The 18,076-nt window shown below is 46.3% G+C and overlaps 8 protein-coding genes across 59 annotated transcripts in view; 3 read left to right on the top strand and 5 right to left on the bottom strand.

The window, feature by feature from the left end:
- The first annotated feature begins 26 nt into the window (after positions 1-26).
- LOC110189401 (uncharacterized) lies at positions 27-3,369 on the top strand. The gene has a single exon (XM_020959455.2). The coding sequence runs from the start codon at positions 28-30 to the stop codon at positions 3,208-3,210; it is 3,183 nt and encodes a 1,060-aa protein (XP_020815114.2). The 5' UTR covers position 27; the 3' UTR covers positions 3,211-3,369.
- Echs1 (Enoyl-CoA hydratase, short chain 1) lies at positions 3,328-4,792 on the bottom strand. Its single transcript, XM_020959457.2, has 4 exons — positions 4,692-4,792; positions 4,504-4,623; positions 3,571-4,292; positions 3,328-3,506 (listed from the first exon to the last, which is right to left on the bottom strand). The coding sequence occupies exons 2-4, from the start codon at positions 4,598-4,600 to the stop codon at positions 3,441-3,443; spliced, it is 885 nt and encodes a 294-aa protein (XP_020815116.1). The 5' UTR covers positions 4,601-4,623; positions 4,692-4,792; the 3' UTR covers positions 3,328-3,440.
- Positions 4,793-5,306: 514 nt separating this feature from the next.
- LOC110189639 (uncharacterized) lies at positions 5,307-6,719 on the bottom strand. Its single transcript, XM_020959785.2, has 2 exons — positions 5,654-6,719; positions 5,307-5,587 (listed from the first exon to the last, which is right to left on the bottom strand). The coding sequence occupies exons 1-2, from the start codon at positions 6,534-6,536 to the stop codon at positions 5,403-5,405; spliced, it is 1,068 nt and encodes a 355-aa protein (XP_020815444.2). The 5' UTR covers positions 6,537-6,719; the 3' UTR covers positions 5,307-5,402.
- Positions 6,705-9,301, bottom strand: tum (Rac GTPase activating protein tumbleweed). The gene is made up of 4 exons (XM_020960018.2): positions 8,985-9,301; positions 7,986-8,922; positions 7,135-7,922; positions 6,705-7,072 (listed from the first exon to the last, which is right to left on the bottom strand). Exons 1-4 carry the CDS (start codon positions 9,061-9,063, stop codon positions 6,993-6,995), a joined length of 1,884 nt encoding a protein of 627 aa, XP_020815677.2. The 5' UTR covers positions 9,064-9,301; the 3' UTR covers positions 6,705-6,992.
- Positions 9,302-9,782: 481 nt separating this feature from the next.
- Positions 9,783-11,218, top strand: Uba3 (Ubiquitin-like activating enzyme 3). The gene has a single exon (XM_020960019.2). The coding sequence runs from the start codon at positions 9,783-9,785 to the stop codon at positions 11,133-11,135; it is 1,353 nt and encodes a 450-aa protein (XP_020815678.1). The 3' UTR covers positions 11,136-11,218.
- Positions 11,122-14,899, bottom strand: LOC110189789 (enoyl-[acyl-carrier-protein] reductase, mitochondrial). 3 transcript variants are annotated; one of them, XM_020960022.2, is made up of 4 exons: positions 14,630-14,895; positions 14,479-14,541; positions 12,133-12,420; positions 11,122-12,075 (listed from the first exon to the last, which is right to left on the bottom strand). In XM_020960022.2, the coding sequence occupies exons 3-4, from the start codon at positions 12,344-12,346 to the stop codon at positions 11,216-11,218; spliced, it is 1,074 nt and encodes a 357-aa protein (XP_020815681.2). In that variant the 5' UTR covers positions 12,347-12,420; positions 14,479-14,541; positions 14,630-14,895; the 3' UTR covers positions 11,122-11,215. The 3 variants fall into 3 exon arrangements, with proteins under 3 accessions (XP_020815681.2, XP_086694368.1, XP_086694369.1); XM_086838242.1 differs by having other exon boundaries at positions 14,479-14,899; XM_086838243.1 differs by lacking the exons at positions 14,479-14,541; positions 14,630-14,895 and adding an exon at positions 12,507-12,746 and having other exon boundaries at positions 12,133-12,450.
- On the top strand, positions 12,722-14,899 carry LOC110189788 (E3 ubiquitin-protein ligase RNF25). Its single transcript, XM_020960021.2, has 3 exons — positions 12,722-12,744; positions 12,806-12,874; positions 12,943-14,899. Exons 1-3 carry the CDS (start codon positions 12,737-12,739, stop codon positions 14,003-14,005), a joined length of 1,140 nt encoding a protein of 379 aa, XP_020815680.2. The 5' UTR covers positions 12,722-12,736; the 3' UTR covers positions 14,006-14,899.
- Positions 14,900-14,955: 56 nt separating this feature from the next.
- The window catches only part of shot (dystonin-like protein short stop), a 54,113-nt gene continuing 50,992 nt past the window's right edge, over positions 14,956-18,076 (bottom strand). For 14 of the 50 annotated variants that reach the window (XM_086838228.1, XM_086838229.1, XM_086838233.1 and 11 more), the window contains 5 exons: positions 17,684-17,957; positions 17,436-17,619; positions 17,036-17,101; positions 16,780-16,869; positions 14,956-16,252 (listed from right to left, as the gene is read on the bottom strand). In XM_086838228.1, the coding sequence (XP_086694354.1) occupies positions 16,111-16,252; positions 16,780-16,869; positions 17,036-17,101; positions 17,436-17,619; positions 17,684-17,957 (756 nt within the window). In that variant the 3' untranslated portion in view covers positions 14,956-16,110. Of the gene's footprint in view, positions 16,253-16,694; positions 16,870-17,035; positions 17,102-17,435; positions 17,620-17,683; positions 17,958-18,076 lie in introns of all 50 variants that reach the window. The other 36 variants (XM_086838230.1, XM_086838238.1, XM_086838240.1 and 33 more) reach the window with 6 other exon arrangements.

Raw genomic sequence — 18,076 nt, 5'->3', positions numbered from 1 at the left:
TTATATACAAAATTTCCCTGTTTCACAATGGAAATCATAAATGCATCAAAGACCAAGAAGCTGAACTCACAGATAACCTGCACATCCTACTACGATTTTCTCACCAAGGAACATGCCTCCCTGGAGGCGATGAACTGCATGGATATTCAGCGCGATCCTTCTAGCGAATCGGGAATAGAAGACCCACTCGGGTCGGTCATGGAGAGTGCGAAGTACTACGATGTGGATGACAATGCGACGGAATGGTATCTGGGTACCCGGGCATTATCAGCCAAAAATCCGTTGGTATGCCAACGGCAACGGAGACTCAAGGCGACCTCTTACTCTGTCCCTGGACGACGTGTATCACCGGAGTTCCTAAGCCTTCTCAAGCAACACCATACCAGGATGCGAGGGCATATGATGTGCAAGTGCAAGCGCCCCAAGGTGAGCTTTTCCTACTACAAATACGATCCGGCGGGCAAGAGACGTCACATGCGTCCGGGCATTGATACCGCAGCCCCCTTAGAATTCCCATATCCCATGGAAAAGAATGACCTGGAGTATCGCAGGCGCCTTTTACGGGGACAGGAGTTAGATTTTAGTCCTTCTGCTCCATTTTCATTTGGGCCCAAGCGTTACAAGAAGCGCAGGGTCCGGCATACCAGAGATAAATGGAATCAGAATAAGTATATGAACTCAAATGACCTAACGTGGCTGTATGTTGATAACTTGGAGTTGCCCTCTACCACAGAGGAAGTCAGAGAATCTAGTTGCAGCCCCAGCCAGAAGGACTTAAATAATAAGAATAATTGTCAGGAAAATATAGAAACGAAAACTTCCAATTCTTCGGATGCCAAGCCGGCCCACAAACCTCCCAAGATGAAAACTTTCATCGACCGGCTAACAAAATGTACTTGCCCTTCAGGTCAAGGGGTAGTTCCGTCGACTCGTAGGAACAGAAGACACAGGGATCCTCGTCTCATGGACTACTTTAAAAGTGCATTCCTCAAGGTCTTCCAAGGATGCAGTGGCGAGGTATGTCCACGGAATGAGGGTTCTAACCAAAGCAGATGCAGTCAGTGCTTCAGCGCTGAAAATAATTCCTTCGGGGAAACGGTATTGGATGGTTGTATGTGTCAAAAGAACTCGGTAAATAGCTCCCAAAGAACCGATCTAAGAGACAATAACAGCAGGGGAATTCTTCGCAATAGATCAAGTTCCAAAGCATCCGCTTTAAATTCAGACTTTCGCCAAAAGAAGAAGGTAAGCATTGCAAATTGCAAGTGTCGGAGACAGAAAAATTTACCAGAAACAAGCCCAAACGGGTCCAATATAAGTCCAATTATAACAGAACAAGAATACTCAAGATTAGCAGAAACAGAGAAAGAAAACCCTAACTTTAGCGGCAATAGTCCGGATAATAGTGAAATACCTTATCCATGTAAGGGACACTCATGTAGCATGAACGTTCCTAAACCCAGTTCTGGTCAACATTTAAAGACAAAGCAATCCAATATGGAAAACCCAGACAAGTTTTCCAATACCAGAAAATTTGAAAAGCCAAAAAGGAAAACCGAAGTTCGAAAGGCTTGTCTATTTTCCAAGGTGAAGCAACGAGTACCTCCAAAAGAAGATCAGAACTTTAATCAAGAGAAAACTTGCAAGTGTCAGACCCACAAATATTGGGAAGAAACAAACCCACACGGGTCTGAAGACAATCCGGAGGTTACGGAAGATCAGAACCATTCGGACTTTTATCAACAGAAGATTTGCAAGTGTCAGACCAACAAATATTGGACAGAAACAAACCCATACTGGTCCGAAATGAATATGGAGAATACGGAACAAAGAAAATCAAGATCGGCGGAAAGAGAGGAGGAAAAAGGCATGGAAAACTCCAGACAATCCGAGAAACCTAACTTTAGCGGCAATAGTCAGGATAATAATAAAAAACCCGTGCCCTGTAAAGGTTGCTCATGCACCCAGACCAACCAATCGAAGTTTGACACTCCTCCCAATAGCAGGAATATCGAGGAGCCAAAAGTTAACTCTGGGATTCAAAATGCTTGTCCATGTTATGGGGCGAAGCAACTAGTACCTCTAAATGAAGATCATAACTATTGGTACTGTCGTCAAGAAAATTCTGCTAAGGGTATGACCCAGACAAAACTGACAAATACTAACCCTAGCAGTTCGAAAATAATTCCGAAGATTACAGAACAAGAGGAGTTACGATTATCGGAAAAAGAGATTAAAAAACCCAAAATTTGCAGCAATAGACCGGATAATAGTGGAAGACCTTTGCGCTGTAAGAAGTCCTCATGCACCCGGCCTGTTGCTGAGCCCAGTTGTAGTTTCCATTTAAAGAGCAGCCAATCCAAGAAGATACATCTGGACAACCCTTTCAACAGCACAAAAGTGCAGAGGTCACAAGTAACTCCAAATGTTGATCCTAAACGTAATAAAAATAGGATCCCAGCTAAGCCTGCAGTAACCAGAAGATTTGTAAAAAATGAGCAGGTCAGAAAATGTGTGACACACTGTCCTAGAGATTGCAAAGTAACTGATAGAAACGTCTGCCTGGAAGTTCATCGAAATTTAATGCGGTGTCCAAGCAAACCTATTCCTATCCGATGCGATCCAATCACGAAAAAATGTGTCCCTTTTCCGCACTCATCCGGGAACGAACGAACTGACTTCTTAAGATGGCTATATACAAGGCCAAATTCAGGAAGGAGCAAGAGGTATACTAAAACCAGGAAAACTCCACGTAAGGGTTTGAGTTGTGATCCATGCAGAGTCCAACAGCAGCGTTCTTCCTGCGTCCAGCAGGAAACCCAAAAAGGATCGTGGGCAAAAAGTGAGTCATGTAGTAGGTGCCCTTTGTGTTCGTCCATGATTCAACCAAGATGCCAACGCTTCCAAGAAAACCCCCAACGATGTTGTCCTCATAGGAAGCGTTGGCATTGTAAAGAAACATGCCAAGAAAACATCCAAGGATCTTTTCCCTGGTCTTGTCAGCAAACTAGATATGCGTCCACCGATTCCAGGTATTGTGGGTTGGGAAGAATACGGGGAGGTATCGATTTTCGAAAGGATGATGACGAATTTATTCCAAAAAGAAAACGAGACGTCTCGCACAGCTTTTCAACTAACCTGACCTCCGAGAAGCAAGTAAAATACAGAAAGCCTCGGAAGTGGTCAATGCATGCCTTTAGTTTCGATTAGAACCAGATCCGTTTCTGGACAAAGAGACTGGCTGTCAGGTGGGAGTAACACCTTTATAGCAGCATACATAATACTCAACCTGGCAGCCAGTCTTGCCGTTCATCACACAGTTTACAGTTTTAAGTTATCACGATTAAATTTTTAATTGCTTACAAAAAACAACAGATTTTGTTACAAGAATATAAATGCAATGCTGGCGTCTGACAGGAATCCGGATAATATCCAGAGCCTTACTCGTTGGTGAACTTGGCTGGACGCTTCTCGGCGAAGGCGGTCATGCCCTCCTTGCGATCAGCCTGGGAAATATAAACAAAACAAATAAGATTACATAACACTTGTCGCATTAAGGCAAAAACGCACCGTTGAGAACGTGGCATGGAAGGTGCGACGCTCAAACTTGAGACCCTCCTGGAGCGTGGTCTCATAGGCAGTGTTCACAGACTCCTTGCACAGCTGCACAATCAGGTTGGAGTGGGTGCCGATCTTCTCGCCCAGCTTGACGGCTTCTGCGAGCAGCTGGTCGGCGGGCACAACCTTGCTGGCCAGACCCAGCTTCTCCGCCTCTTGGGCACCAATCATGTTTCCAGTGAGGCACATCTCCATGGCCTTGGACTTGCCAACCACACGGGTCAGACGCTGAGTGCCGCCGGCTCCGGGAATGGTGCCCAGGGCAATCTCGGGCTGGCCAAACTTGGCCTTGTCACCGGCATAGATGATGTCGCACATCATGGCCAGCTCACAGCCACCGCCCAGAGCGTAGCCATTGACGGCCGCAATGATGGGCTTCTGGGTGCGGGCCACCTCGGTCCAGTCATTGAGGAAGTTACCCTGGATGCACTGCGAGTAAGTGTTGGGCAACATCTCCTTGATATCGGCTCCAGCGGCGAAGGCCTTCTCACTGCCTGTCAAGACGATGGCGGCGATGCTCTTGTCCTTGCCGAACTGCTTCAAGGCGGTGGACAGCTCCTTCATCAGTCCATTGCAGAGGGCGTTCAGAGCCTTGGGGCGGTTGAGAGTGATCACGGCCACATTCTGGCCCTCGCCAGTCACCTCGGTCTTGATGTACTCCCAGGTGTTGGTCGCTGTGGGGGAGCAAACGAGAGAGATAGGGAGGGGTGATGAGGTGATGAGGTGATCGTTGTGCTGTTACGCAATCAATGTTTTGGACCGGCAATGGAAAAATACCAAAGATCTCTGGCGAGTAGCCGGCATCTGGTTAATTGGAATAGTATTTCTCGGGTGGAGTGGGGACCGCGTGGACTTTGATCTTGTGTAAATCTCTACCATACTTACAGGAGCTGCTGAAGCGGGCGGCCACCTGTGGCTGCCGGGCTGCTGCCTGCAGCACACCCTGGGCACGGGAGGCAAAGAGTTTAGCAATGTTGGCCATTTTCAAGGAGACGATGACACCGGCTGCAAGTGAAATTTGTTATCTAATCAAAGGAGGAATCAATCTGGAGCCACTTAAGATGGTTACCTACGCGTTGGAGCACTGGAGCAATATGGGGGCTTTGGCGAGCAGTGTGAACGTGCTTTTGTAGACCGAAAATCCCACGAAGACTGAAAATTTTCTGTTTCAACGGGTTTTTAAAATATTAAAGCAACATTGCGCGCGATTATTATGCTTCTTATTAATTTAATATTATTTATTTATATAATGCTAGCCTTTAGTTAAAACTACGTGCTAACAATGGGTTTGAGCAATAGCTTCTAGGGCCTTCAGCAAAATATATACATTTATTTTTACACCCCTGCGAGGGGAATCATTATTTTACAAATGTATAAATCATATGTACATATATATTCTTGATCAGCATCAACAGGAAACTCTATCTAGCCATGTGGGGAAAAACTTTTTTGTTGCTAATTTTTCCAAAATTAAAAAAAATGTTAAAATTGTCAAAAATTTACGAAAATTGTAATTTTTTTTAAATGTAGTATGCAGACTTATTAACTTTCTGAAAACTAACACAGAAAAGTTTTCAATTATTGTTCAATAAAATATCAAATAAAAATAAAAAATATAAATTTAAAGAATGCGAACACTTCAGGTCTTCTCGAAAGCGTAAATAAATAAATAAAATAAACATTACGAATTTAATGCTTATTTGTCTTAATTGTAATTCATTGTATAAATTAAAATGAAATGAACAATATTATCACGAATTTTATCTTAAACATAGCTATTATTCTTAGACCTTTGGTAAGTCAGGCTGTGCTGGTGGATGAGCAGTATTGGTCTCCACCAACCAAATGTGCTCCTCACGCCGCCGCCTTCCATTGTTATCTCGTCGAACCCGCCAAATCAGGAAAAGCAAAACGACAATCAGGAAAGAGAATATCGTTATCACAAGGCTAAATACGAATGCTGTGGGTGCTACAAGGAAAATATGTAAAAGTATATATAGTAGAAGGTTCCTTTTCATCCTCCATCCATACTCACTTTCACAGTACGGAAACTGTTCAGTCCATATTGATCCCAAGCATAGGTTCTCATGCTCTCCTTTCAGAAAGTGATCGGCAGGACAATCGTACGAGATACGAGTGCCGTTCGGCACCTTTGAGCCTGCATAAAGGACGGCATTGCTTAAATGCTTAACTATCACATTCGGCAGCTGAGGGACCACGCATTCTTTAGCTTCCTTAGTCTGATTTGGTATCTGTCTTATACCAATCGTGGAGGTCATGATAATGACATTCGATTCAGTGGTCACCGTAGTTGATCTGGCAGTTGTATTCGGTATAGCAACACCTTCGCACAGCGAATCCTGCTCGTCGTCTCCGCCCGCGCAATCCTTGATACCGTTGCACAGCTTGAAGTAGGGCATGCACTGGCCGGAGGAGCAGTATAACTCCCAATTGTCGCAGTTGGCCTGCTGCATTTGCGCTCGACATAGCCAGCCCTCCTCGTCTGACCCGTCCACACAGTCTCGAGTGCCGTCACACACCGCCGTACTGGCTACACACGCTCCGTAACTGCAGCGGAATCCGTAGCCCGGACACCAGACCTTCTCACACAAGGCCTTTGTTTCGTCAGAGGCATCCAAACAGTTGGCCTTACCATCGCAAAGCTGATCCAGTTCGATGCACTCGCCGCTGTCGCAACGATGGCTGCATCTCGTAGCGTTTGGTGATGCGGAGCAGCAAGTGATCACCGCCAGGGAGAGAAGAAGCAGCAGCTGGAGAGAACGATCGTCGAACATTCCTGATGGCTTTCGGTAGACAGACTGCTGGATTCCATGTTGTGGCCAGAGGGTATTATTGTCGGGGTATCGAAAACCCGTTTGATGATGATATGACGATAGCTGTGCAAGTGCTGTGCCCATGTCATGGGCTTTTCTCAGAGGCGTTGATTATTGTTTTGTCTGTATTGAGGGAGGCTGGCATTAACCGAGCTGGTTTTTATTTTTAGATAAGCTGTACTTCCCATTTATAATCTGGATTTTGCAATAGTAAACCGTTATATGTATATAGTTTATATAAAATATAGTGCATTTAATTTGTATAAATCTAAATGTAGTTTTATTCAATTGCTTTTCAAAATCCATACCTTATTTTATTTCTCATTCAAGGCGAGTATACTCATGTTAGTTAGAATAAAGTGTTCTTGTTTTATAATTGAACGTATTAATTATAAAGAAAAACATATCCTAGTCGGGGTTAGTGGGGTACAAAATATAAATACAGCTCGGAAATTGCTGTGGCCGGAAACAAAAACTGTAAATACTTGAAGTAAACTTAAGTAACACGTCAAATGCTTTCCCAAACGCGGAAAGACAATGTTATTTCTTGTGCGCAGACTGAGGCGGCGGCGTGCCATAGAACTTGCGCTTCTTTATGGTGCCGCCCTTGAATGGAGTGGCTGCAAGGAAACAGTGTCTTAGAAAAGTGATTTTCATTTTACCCCCAATATATATAACTTACCATATAGCGAAAGTAAGTCGTTCTTGCTGCTGGGCACTCGTTTAATCACTGTCGCTGGAGTGGGGTTCATATCAATAGCTATGTACTGCTCCCAGAACGATGCAGACAGCTCAAGCAGCGCCTTCATCACCTGCTTCTGGGTGAATACCTCCGTGTATATGGCGTGAGGATCGGGATCCGCCGATGAATAGCCTACTATGGTGGGGCCAAAGATGAGCGCGATATTATCGATCGGCATCAGCACCACGGGGCACTCGGCAATGCGCTGAAAGTGCAGCACAAGGAAAGCCAGCGTGTCTCGATTTGCCTGTGGCAGCTGTTTCACTGACTTGCACAGCATATCCTGAGCGGCATTAATATCCGGATTCTGTACGGCGTTGGCGAAATCCTTCCACTGGCTGGTCGGGATAAGGGGCTCTGTCAGGGACCTCAGGAAATCCTTGACGCAACAGCACAGCACATAGACATCTGTGTTGCCCAAATGAGGCGTTGTCTTTCCCCGCAAGAACTGCTCCTTTAGCGCCTTGTACTCGCGCTCCGAAGACGAGGCTCGATACAGACCCACCTCGGTAAGGCCACGCGCCTCGATCTCATTAACACAGTGCACGATCAAAGCCGGAATCATGGGTGCAATGGACGGGGCAAAGTCACTGACGTAACCGGTCAGCGTCTTCGTTGTGGGCGTTCCCGTCTGGGGAACACAGCTAACGGTTAGTAGATACCAGCAGTCGAGGTGACAGCGTACCGGGCAATCCCGGCAACGCAGGCCAACCGATCCAAATCGAATTCTGGAAAGGGAATATTTAAAATTTTAAACTGTACTTTTTATTGTATGGAAATATCTGTCTTACCGCTTCTGACACTGCACACAGTTGTCGCCCCGCAAGAAAGTCTTTTGGGTGAAGCTGTGCTTCCTCATCAGCGGACGGTGCTGGGTCGGAGTGGCCGTGTCGGCGGCCATCAGAGGAGTCTTCTTGTTTAGAGGGGTCAGGGGCGGAGCATTTGGCTCTTTTAGTACCGAGCGACGCGGCGTCGAGGACAGGCCATCGCCGATCCTGTCTGGGCCGCCAATCACTGGCAAGGACTCAATGGTCGACTCTGCCCGGATCACGCCTTGCCCATCCTGGGGTATAGTCACCTTGGTGGTGGCACAGAAGCGCTCAGCGCCCTGACCCACGTCCACTGTGTGCTGCTCGACTCCGATACCGACAGCCGAACGCCGTGACTTTGTCGTGGTGGTAGGCGTATTCACCGACATGCTTCCATTCAGTCCCGAGCTGAGGCGTGATCTCTTGTTGCCCACACTGGGAATGGGGTTCTTTGGCAGCGAGGGACGGTGCTCACGCCAGGACTTAGATCTGCGCACGTCCAGGAAGTCATCCTCGGAGTGCGTGATGGACAGATCGGACAGCAACGAGCCGGTGGAGTTGATGTCGCCATACGACTTGTCCTCGCGCACTGTGTTTAGGGATTTTCGTTTCCTGGATGACGGCAGCGTGTTAAGGAAGGCCAGCTTATCGCGGGTCTCATTGTTCAAATTTCGCTCGTGGCGCAGCAGATCCGCCACTGCCATGATCTTGCCCTCCATGGCGTCGCGCTCATGCTCCGCCTGGCGGCGGGCCTTCATCTCAGTGTCAATGATACGACGAGCGTGAAACAGCTTGCCCTCCAAATCGCCCATCTTGGTTAGCGACTTGTCCAGTTCGGTTTGGATCCTCGCCGTCTCGGCCGCGTACCCGGCACACTTTTCGTGGTAATGCTCGAAGATCCGCAAAAAACGGAGAAACTCTAGGACGACAACGCAGTTGAAGGTACTGTCACTCGCACCGCATCCGGTTACATTTACTCACCCTCCTCGGCCGTTCCATCGGTCAATACCTGCATGCAGCGTCGCAGATCATCATACGACGCCAAGGCGGAGAGCTCCATTTTCCGAATGATCTCAATAGCTGGGTATATAATTTTACGCTCACGAGCTTCCCGCACACTAGTATTCTTTCTTTCACACTAACTTTAATTCAAACAATGTACTATTTTCCCAGTAAATGCGTGGCAAAGGAAGCACGCTGCAAAGGACGCGATAAAATTTTCTGGTTCCGTTGTTTTCAAATTGACGCCATCCCGCAGTGTGACCGTTTGCTGAGCGATCGAAAAAACCGTAGGGTTGTCAACTACGTGCTTAAAAATCGGATTGGGGTTGGTTTTCATTTAAAATAATTTGAAAACATACATGTAGATATAATTAATATTTATATTTTTTTTAGGTTTGAACAGATTTTTATCAAGTTTAAGATATATCCATCTTGTATTGTTCTACAATTATTGTTTAAATTTTATAAAAATTGCGAGACTATATTATATTGCTGCCATAGAACCTATAGTTCAGTGTTGAGGAAAATACCAAACTATGAATTTAAAACTGTACGTATGTATAAGTATAGTGCATCATAACCTTATTACATATTTGTAATACACAATTTACTGTCAAGTGAATTAGAAATATATCATACAATAAATAAATATTATTGAACTATCGTGAACCCATATTAATGTACGATACCTAGCAACTGTGGCTCAAGCAGTGTTGCAAAACGTGACGCTGTTTCCGCGGAAAACCATTTGTCTTGGATTTGTTTTGAGCTTAAAAAATGTCTGTTCCCTCGCCAAATCCCGCTGTGATCCTGCAAAGTAAGCGCTTCAACGCTTTGCGCAATGTCCTGGAGCGCGAGGGACCCTTCTGCAAGGACGACTTTTCGTCGTCGCCTGACAACTTGGAGTTTCTGCAGACCAAGTGCAAAGTTCTGATCATTGGTGCCGGCGGCCTGGGATGCGAGTTGCTCAAGGATTTGGCTCTGATGGGCTTTGGCAATTTGCACGTTATCGACATGGATACTATCGAACTGTCCAATCTGAATCGACAGTTCCTATTCCGGCGGACTGACATAGGGTCCTCCAAAGCCGAATGTGCGGCTCGCTTTGTCAACGGGCGAGTGCCCACATGCCGGGTGACGCCGCACTTTAAGAAGATCCAGGATTTCGACGAGACCTTCTACCAGCAGTTCCATCTCATTGTCTGCGGCCTGGACTCTATTGTGGCTCGCCGCTGGATCAACGGCATGCTGCTCTCAATGCTGCGGTACGAGGACGATGGAACTATAGATGCCAGCACCATCATACCTATGATTGATGGCGGCACCGAGGGATTTAAGGGCAATGCCCGCGTCATTCTGCCCGGCTTCACCGCCTGCATCGAATGCACCTTGGACCTGTTCCCGCCACAAGTCAACTATCCCCTGTGCACCATTGCCAACACTCCCCGACTGCCGGAGCACTGCATTGAGTACGTGAAAATCATACAGTGGGACAAGGAGAGCCCCTTTGGCGTTCCCCTCGACGGTGACGATCCCCAGCACATCGGATGGGTATACGAACGGGCTTTGGAGCGAGCCAATGAGTTTAACATCACCGGCATCACCTACCGCTTGGTCCAGGGCGTCGTTAAGCACATTATTCCCGCCGTGGCCAGCACAAACGCTGCCATAGCCGCCGCCTGCGCCATGGAGATCTTCAAGCTGGCCACCAGCTGCTACGACAGCATGTCCAACTACCTGAACTTCAACGATCTGGATGGGATCTACACATATACATATGAGGCAGAAAAATCAGAGGGTTGTTTGGCCTGTAGCAATACTCCCCAGCCGCTGCCAGTCGAAGATCCAAATACCACCACTTTGGAGGACGTGATCAAGCTTCTGTGCGATTCGCCTCGCTTCCAACTAAAGAACCCAGCTCTCACCACTGTGATGAAGGATGGCAAGCAGCGGACGCTATACATGGCCACGGTGAAGAGCATTGAGGAGGCCACCCGGAAGAACCTGACACAGTCGCTGGGCGAACTGGGACTGCAGGACGGCCAGCAGTTGACGGTAACGGATATCACCTCGCCCTCGGCCATGACCCTGCAGCTAAAATACCAGGCGAACGAGGTAGAGATGGTCTGAGTTGTATTTAATCACAGTAGACAACAATTTTACATGTAAATAAAACAATAAAGGCACAGGCTCAGCCTGAATTTCCGCAGTTATTCGCTCATGTCCAGGATGTATTTTTTGCCAGTGAATCCCTTAAAGTTCAGGGCCGCAGCAGTCGCATCCTTGAAGTTCTCCAGCGGAACCATCTCGTGGGTGGGGGCCACAAACTTGCCCTGCTCCATGAGGTCAAAGATTTCCTTGAACATCTTGGAGCGTTCGGGAGAACTGTAGTTCTCCTTGGACCAGCGTGTCATCCAAAAGCCTCGAAATGCAATATCCTTGAAGATGAGGGGCCCAGTGGCCACAGTGACGGGTTCCCGGGACATGCCGCCATAGGTGACTAGAACACCACTGTGGTCTAGGTGCCGGGACACCTCTGTGGCGCTCTTGCCACCCACGCAATTAAAGGCAAGTCGGGGCTTCTTCAGCTTGCCGGACTTGAAGATGTCAGTGGTGCGGATTTCGGCCTCGGTCAACACCTCTGTAGCCCCCAGACACTGAAGCATCTGCTTTAAATCGGCAATCTCCGGTCGATCGCGGACAATGCCTATGCTATTGATGCCCCAGGCACGGCACAATTGATGAACCGCCTGTCCCACAGCACTATTCGCTCCGTTCTGGATGACCGTGTCGCCAGGCGACAATTTAACAAAATCCTTGAGCATGCGATAGGCAGTGCAGGGATTCACCGTAACAGTGGCTGCCTCAGCCACTCCCACTTTGTTGGACACGGCCAGCAGTTGGTCCTCGTTGTACACTGCATGGGTGGTCCAAGTGCCCAGACCGGTGGCCAGGGGAATGACATGCTGTCCGGCCTTTAGATCTTTGACCTGGTCGCCCACGCAGAGGACTTCGGCCACACACTCGTTGCCGCCAACAGCTGGAAACTTTGGTTTCACGGGATATTTGCCTGTGCGGGATGAATAGCTTGTCATTTAAGGTGCTCCATGGAACTCTTCAATTTTACCTTGGATGGTGTTTATATCAGCAGGGTTAATTGGAGCAGCCAAGATCTTCACCAGCACCTGTTTGTCCTTCGGGTCGGACAATTCACTCTCCACCAGCTCTAGCACATCCTGCGGCTCGCCGTGCTGTGTGTACTTCACAGACCTGGCCACCACCGACATTTGCCGGCTCCAAAGGGCGGATTTCACCCCCGGAAGAAGCGTTCTACGAAACATTATTTACCAAAGATTTCCAGCCGTTCGGGGGTTAAAGTTGTCAAAAGTCTTATGCTAGCCAGTGTGACCTTAGCCTTACGATTGAGGAAAATATTATTTTGCTTCTTGACGGAAAGAATTAATTAATGTACAACTACTGTTTATTACCTATTCAACCTACTTGTATTATTTGTAATGTCTGTGTCATAATATAATTGTCACGGTTTTAATTTATTTTATCTCCATTTAAAAATGCATTGCTCTCTTTTCGGCGCTGGAAGACCCGCATTTTGGTATTTTCCAAGTAACTACAAATGGTCGCCGTGTTTGTCGCAAAATTTCAGGTGTCTCAAATCGATTTTTTTTAAGAATTCCCCGAAATACTCAAAAACTGAATTAATAACTGGCCAAATGGACGCGTAAGTATTGAAAACTTGGAAAAGTATTGCCTTTGCTGTGACGCTTGTTGGTTTCTCGCAGTTTACAAGACGAGGTGGAGTCGCTAGAGGCAATTCTCATGGAAGATGTTTGCATTAAACGCACGCCCAGGTAGGTTAACAGCTCGCCGATTGTGTTTGCTATGCTAAAGCGATCTCTATTCTTCTTTTCCAATGAAGCGGTGAGGTGGATCTGATCGAGACGACGGTGCTGCCCCTGACCGGCGAGGAGGAGGAACAGCAGTACGTGTGCGTCACCTTGCAGGTGCATCCGACACCTGGTTATCCGGATGCAAGTCCCACATTCAAGCTGCTGCGTCCCCGGGGACTGGACGACGCCCGGTTAGAGGCCATCAGGAGCGCTTGTAACGCCAAGATCAAGGAGTCGCTGGGCTTTCCAGTCGTGTTCGACCTAATTGAGGTGGTGCGCGAGCACTTGACCGGCAGCAACCTGCCCAGCGGCCAATGCGTGGTCTGTCTGTATGGATTCGCCGAGGGCGATGAGTTCACCCGTACCGAGTGCTTTCACTACCTGCACAGCTACTGCCTGGCCCGCCACTTGAACGCCCTGAGGCGCAACTACCAGGAGGAATTCGAGAAGCTGCCTAACTGGCTGCAAAAGACCGCCGATCCCTTCCAGGCGCTGTGCCCCGTCTGCCGCGAGCACATCGGCGACGATTCGGACAGCCTCAAGTGTGCCATGCCGCCGTCGGAGCTGACCAATGCCCCCGAGTTTAAGGTGACCGAAGAGTTGCGCCAGATGCAGCAGCGTATGTCGCAGTTGTATTTGCAGCAAAAGAGCCGTGGCGCCATTATCGACGTTAAGACCGATGGAGCTGCCGTGATTTCTATTGAGACCGAAGAGGATATACGCCGACGAAGGCGTCGCGAAGAGGCAGAGGCTGCCCGGAAGCTGGAGGGTCCGTCCAAGGAGGAGGTCCCTAAACCCACCACCAGCACTACCACCACCTTTGCGCCCGTGGTTCAAGAGACGCAACGCATCACACCGGAGCCGACCAACAATAACTATCATCACCACAATCGGCGGCACTATCGTGGCGGTAGGCGCCATCATCATCATCACCAGCACGGTCATCACCGGGCCGATCGTGATCGCGATCAGAACTCGGGAGCAGGCGCAGCCCAGGCCAGCGGAGGAGGCGGCGGAGGCAACACTTCATCGAATACAGGGACCGGTAAGCAGGCAAAGGCCCAGACAGCTAGCTCCGGACTTGCCAGGTGACGATGGCTTCCGGAAGAGATGGGCAACCGGATACCCATTGCGCTGCCATGCTGCTAATACACAATGAAGCACTCCCAACCGCACCCCAGAATCCAAACGGCCCAGGTTTAGTTTCGTGAGGCGCGCGCACTCATTTCTGTGAATTCCTACGTTCTTATGTGTATTTATGTTTAGTTAGCTTTAGCTTTTAGCAAGCCGGGTTAGCTAATTTCGATTGTAATATTTAATGGCGATATTTTAGTTTGTATCTTAACTATAATGATGTATTTGTAATGGTTTACAAGACTTGCGGCATTGTGCCGGAACGATATTACGACGACGATGAGTGAGTAGGGCGTTTGATAGCTAGCGATAGCGAGCATGTATGTATTTAGCAGCACCAACTGGCAGCGCTGGCGTTGACACCCCACAGCATTGCGACGATGACCCAGGAGACTACGATGATGGTGATGATGATATTGATATTCACTTACGCATAATCTGCAAACAGCACCTTAAAGTTTAGCATAAATATATGAACTTTCCTCTCTGGCAGCCTGTAGCACAAAAGGAAACGTAGAACCAAAGGCAGTTTAAATGAAAATTTAAGAAAATCGTGTGGCGTTACACATCTTGTTCATTTACATTGTTTTTGGCGGAACTCAGCTTGAAGTCGACGTCAGTCGAAGCGGCACTTCTAGTCAGTGAATGGAGAGGAACCCGACATACAGGGCATTTGCATTAGCATGCACACATATATTTAATAAATATCACAATTAATTGAGTGTCTCTGTGTAGGAAAAACAAGTAGAGATCGATCCGTATTATATCGAAAATTCAATTTCAATGTGTCAAATAATAAATACTACGATTGAAAAAACTTAAATAAAAAATAAATCGAATTTGGAAGTCAAACAGAACGCTGTTTCTTTTGCTTGCGCGGGGGATTCCCAATAAAAAAGGCTGGGTAATTATGTTGTTATTTTTTTGTAAATGTTTTTATTTCGCATTTAAATTTGTTTTAATTGAATAGAATTACAAAAAACGTGTTTTAATGCCTTTTTCTTTCGTTTCGTACAACAAAATAATTTAGTATTAGTATTTTACAGTATTTATATAAACGGGGGCTTCGTTTCTTCCATTCATTCGCTGCCGTATTGCATATAAAAAACAAAATAATTATGCAATACAAAAAATCTGTGTGTTTGTTTTTTTTGCTTAACGGCTAAATTAATTAATTAAACTTATAGTAATGACTTTTAGTATATAATTAAACATTGTTTCTCTTTTCTTTATGCAGCTTACGATTTTTCACTTTCCTATTAGTTTATAATAACAGAACAAAATCAAATTTTAATCCTTTTTCAAAAGGGTTTTTAGTTATTTTTTTGGCCGTGCCACCTTCTGCCACACCCCCTCTTCGGCCATCAGTCATCCACCAGACTGGCGATTCCAATGGAGACCGTGGGAGTCAAGGGTATTAGCAGCAAAAAGGCGGCGTCCGACATTTCATTCGAATGTGTTTTTTGTATTTTTTTCTAGGTTTTCTTTTCAATATTTTTTGTTGTTTGTATTATAATTTTTTAATTGCCTTAGAGCACTTGGAGTGTATTTTTCATTAATTTACGCTTGCTCTTCTCTCTTCTATATAAGTATATACAAATCATAATTTTGGAAACTAGTAGAGTGTATAACTAGAGTGAATAAGGGTAGTGGGCATTACAAATTAGTAGTAGCAAAAGGTAGTATTAGTATTAGTATTAGTAGTACTCGTAAGTAGATCGCTTGCTTCTCTGATCAACTTTGTGTGCTAGCTATATGTCTGCAGTAATCCTTCTTTGTATCTGAGTGTGTGTCTTTTACAAAATATATATATATAGTATATAAACATCTATAAATTGTCTCGAATCCTCCACTCCTTTAGGGCACTTCGTAGTGTTAGTCTCTTTAGAACTGTGTGTGCTGCTACATTCATTGCTAATGTAGACTTCTGTCGCTTCATTTTCAGGAATTTTTAGAGGGTTTGTGTTTAGTTTAGTTTAGAACTTCAGTGCGTAGTTAGTACATAAAGTTGTGTGGTGTAGATATTGGCATTCTTTTGCTTCCTCGTCTCTCTCGTTTCCACCTCATAGACGGAAGGGTTCGCGCTTTTCCGTTGGCGTGGTGCCCCGCGATGTCCGGCGCATCGTCGAACTGAATGTCGGCTCCGCTGAACTCTTGCGCGGCGTCTGCATGCCGGATGGCGTGGAGCTGCCACTGATGTTCCGCCTATATGCACAGGATCAAAATAGTACAAGTTAGTTTCCATTTTTACATAATTTTATAGTTCATAAAACACATAAGGATAACGAAATTTAAATCGAACTTAAGCATTAATCGAAAGCATTATCTTGCTCGTTGCTTTTTTTGTTTAGGTTTTGGTTCTCATGGCATGAAAGACATTCACATAATCATTAGCATGCTTGGACAGGAAGGAATAACCAAAGGCTATATAATTTATAAGATGCATAAAATAAAAATAGAATGTGCTGCACATAAATCTAAAAACCTTGAGAATGCATATGTTCTGTTATTTCTCAACAAAACTTCAAAAAGAGTAGCAATATATATAAGGCATTACGCATCTTATTCATTACATGTTCTTTGGTTGAACAAACATAGGAAACTTAACGATAAAATTAATAATTAAACGAGTATAAATCATAATTACTTGCTACTATCAGTAGAGACTCTGAGTTGAAAAATTGACTAGTTAATGTCTGTTGTTTGGTGGTTTGTAAGCTTATCAACTTTACCCCAAGCTTGTTGGATTCGTAGTCGAGCTGGTGGGCGATGTTGACTTGGAATCGAATGAGGGTATCTTAATCGGTATCCGTGATGGCCGGCTTTTTGTTGGATGGGGGTAGTAAGTAAGTAAGTACAATAGTTAGCGAAAGGTAAACCATAACCATAGCTATTCCTGCAGTACATGAGATCTCGAACTTACATCTAGCCTAGAGTCTTATGAGTATGTTTAATTATGTTTAATTATGTCGAGGGTCGCTGTATTACCTAATTGGTTTGAAGCCGAAGCCTGTTAGTGCTGGTATACTGGATGATCTACTCATGCCTCCGTTGCTGTTTTACATACGTTTATTTATTTTTTTTGGGAGGGTTTTCAGGCACAAGTTTCGCAGTTAGTTGCATTTTTAGTCGCGTTCAAGCAAATTTCAAAAATGGTTCAAATGCCAATTATAGTTGTTGTAAGTTAGCGTTTTTTGTTTTTCATGATGTTTTGTTGATTGATTTTTGTGTGAGTGGTGTTGTTGGTTGGTCAAGAGTTAATGCGGTGGTCAACCGAAAACGGTGTGGAAATAAAAATAATAAATTAATAAGAGTGTCTGAATAGATCCCGCCCCATCAATGTCCCCACTAATCTGTGGACTGACTGCATTGCCAAATAAAAGCATACCTTGTGGGCGCTGGACTGGCCGAACCGGAGGCGGTCTTGCGGGTGATGGTGCTGGTGCCATTGAGACGGCTGCCTGGCGTTGTGGTGGTAGTCACCGAAAGACGCGCTGGACGCGGCGTGGTGCCGCTGGTGGTGCTGGCCGTCGATGGCTTGCGCTGCGGAATGCGTGAGGGCGTGTGATCGTCTAAAGAAATAAAATAATAAACATTATTAGATGAGCTTCCCATTTTAGATTACCTTCTGCTTACCAGTGCTATCCAGCGACAGCGTAGAGCCCTGTCGCGAAGGCGGCTTCGATCCTTGTCTGCTGAGCGGGCGCGAGTTGGGCTTGGAGCCGGCGCGAGAGCCTCCTGGCGTGAGGCCCGTGCGTGTGCTCGTGTAGGTGACCTTGCGGGGCGTGTACCGACCTGAGGGTCCACCATGGCTGCCCTCGTTGTCGCTCAGAGAGTCGGGGGTGCTGGCCGAGAGTGAGGATCGCGATGGTCGCGACATGGGAATGGAGCGAACGGAACGCTCGCGAACCTGCATTAATCATAAGTGGATATTAGCATAGTGATTCATCTGATTGAATACAGGTTATCCCCTGTGAATGGAACCGATTGCGGGGTGCTCCTCCTGGATTAGCTTCTCCTTTTCTTTCT

This window comes from Drosophila serrata, unplaced genomic scaffold (assembly GCF_035046125.1).
Source record: "Drosophila serrata isolate PLE 108 unplaced genomic scaffold, ASM3504612v1 contig_347, whole genome shotgun sequence".
Taxonomy (NCBI): domain Eukaryota; kingdom Metazoa; phylum Arthropoda; class Insecta; order Diptera; family Drosophilidae; genus Drosophila; species Drosophila serrata.
Note: the sequence above shows the minus strand (reverse complement) of the source record. Positions and strands in the feature narration are given on the sequence as shown.

Excerpts from the sequence above, each read along its gene's own strand:
- LOC110189401 (XM_020959455.2), top strand. The coding sequence starts at position 28 with ATGGAAATCATAAATGCATCAAAGACCAAGAAGCTGAACTCACAGATA.
- Echs1 (XM_020959457.2), bottom strand. The coding sequence starts at position 4,600 with ATGGCCAACATTGCTAAACTCTTTGCCTCCCGTGCCCAGGGTGTGCTG. Across the intron at positions 4,293-4,503 it reads CGCCCGCTTCAGCAGCTCCT|CGACCAACACCTGGGAGTAC; the intron begins GTAAGTATGGTA and ends GCTCCCCCACAG. Across the intron at positions 3,507-3,570 it reads TCCATGCCACGTTCTCAACG|GCTGATCGCAAGGAGGGCAT; the intron begins GTGCGTTTTTGC and ends TATATTTCCCAG.
- LOC110189639 (XM_020959785.2), bottom strand. The coding sequence starts at position 6,536 with ATGGGCACAGCACTTGCACAGCTATCGTCATATCATCATCAAACGGGT. Across the intron at positions 5,588-5,653 it reads ACAGTTTCCGTACTGTGAAA|CACCCACAGCATTCGTATTT; the intron begins GTGAGTATGGAT and ends TTTTCCTTGTAG.
- tum (XM_020960018.2), bottom strand. The coding sequence starts at position 9,063 with ATGGAGCTCTCCGCCTTGGCGTCGTATGATGATCTGCGACGCTGCATG. Across the intron at positions 8,923-8,984 it reads CGATGGAACGGCCGAGGAGG|AGTTTCTCCGTTTTTTGCGG; the intron begins GTGAGTAAATGT and ends TTGTCGTCCTAG. Across the intron at positions 7,923-7,985 it reads TGTGTGCAGTGTCAGAAGCG|AATTCGATTTGGATCGGTTG; the intron begins GTAAGACAGATA and ends TTCCCTTTCCAG.
- Uba3 (XM_020960019.2), top strand. The coding sequence starts at position 9,783 with ATGTCTGTTCCCTCGCCAAATCCCGCTGTGATCCTGCAAAGTAAGCGC.
- LOC110189789 (XM_086838242.1), bottom strand. The coding sequence starts at position 12,346 with ATGTTTCGTAGAACGCTTCTTCCGGGGGTGAAATCCGCCCTTTGGAGC. Across the intron at positions 12,076-12,132 it reads TGATATAAACACCATCCAAG|GCAAATATCCCGTGAAACCA; the intron begins GTAAAATTGAAG and ends CATCCCGCACAG.
- LOC110189788 (XM_020960021.2), top strand. Across the intron at positions 12,875-12,942 it reads TGCATTAAACGCACGCCCAG|CGGTGAGGTGGATCTGATCG; the intron begins GTAGGTTAACAG and ends TTTCCAATGAAG.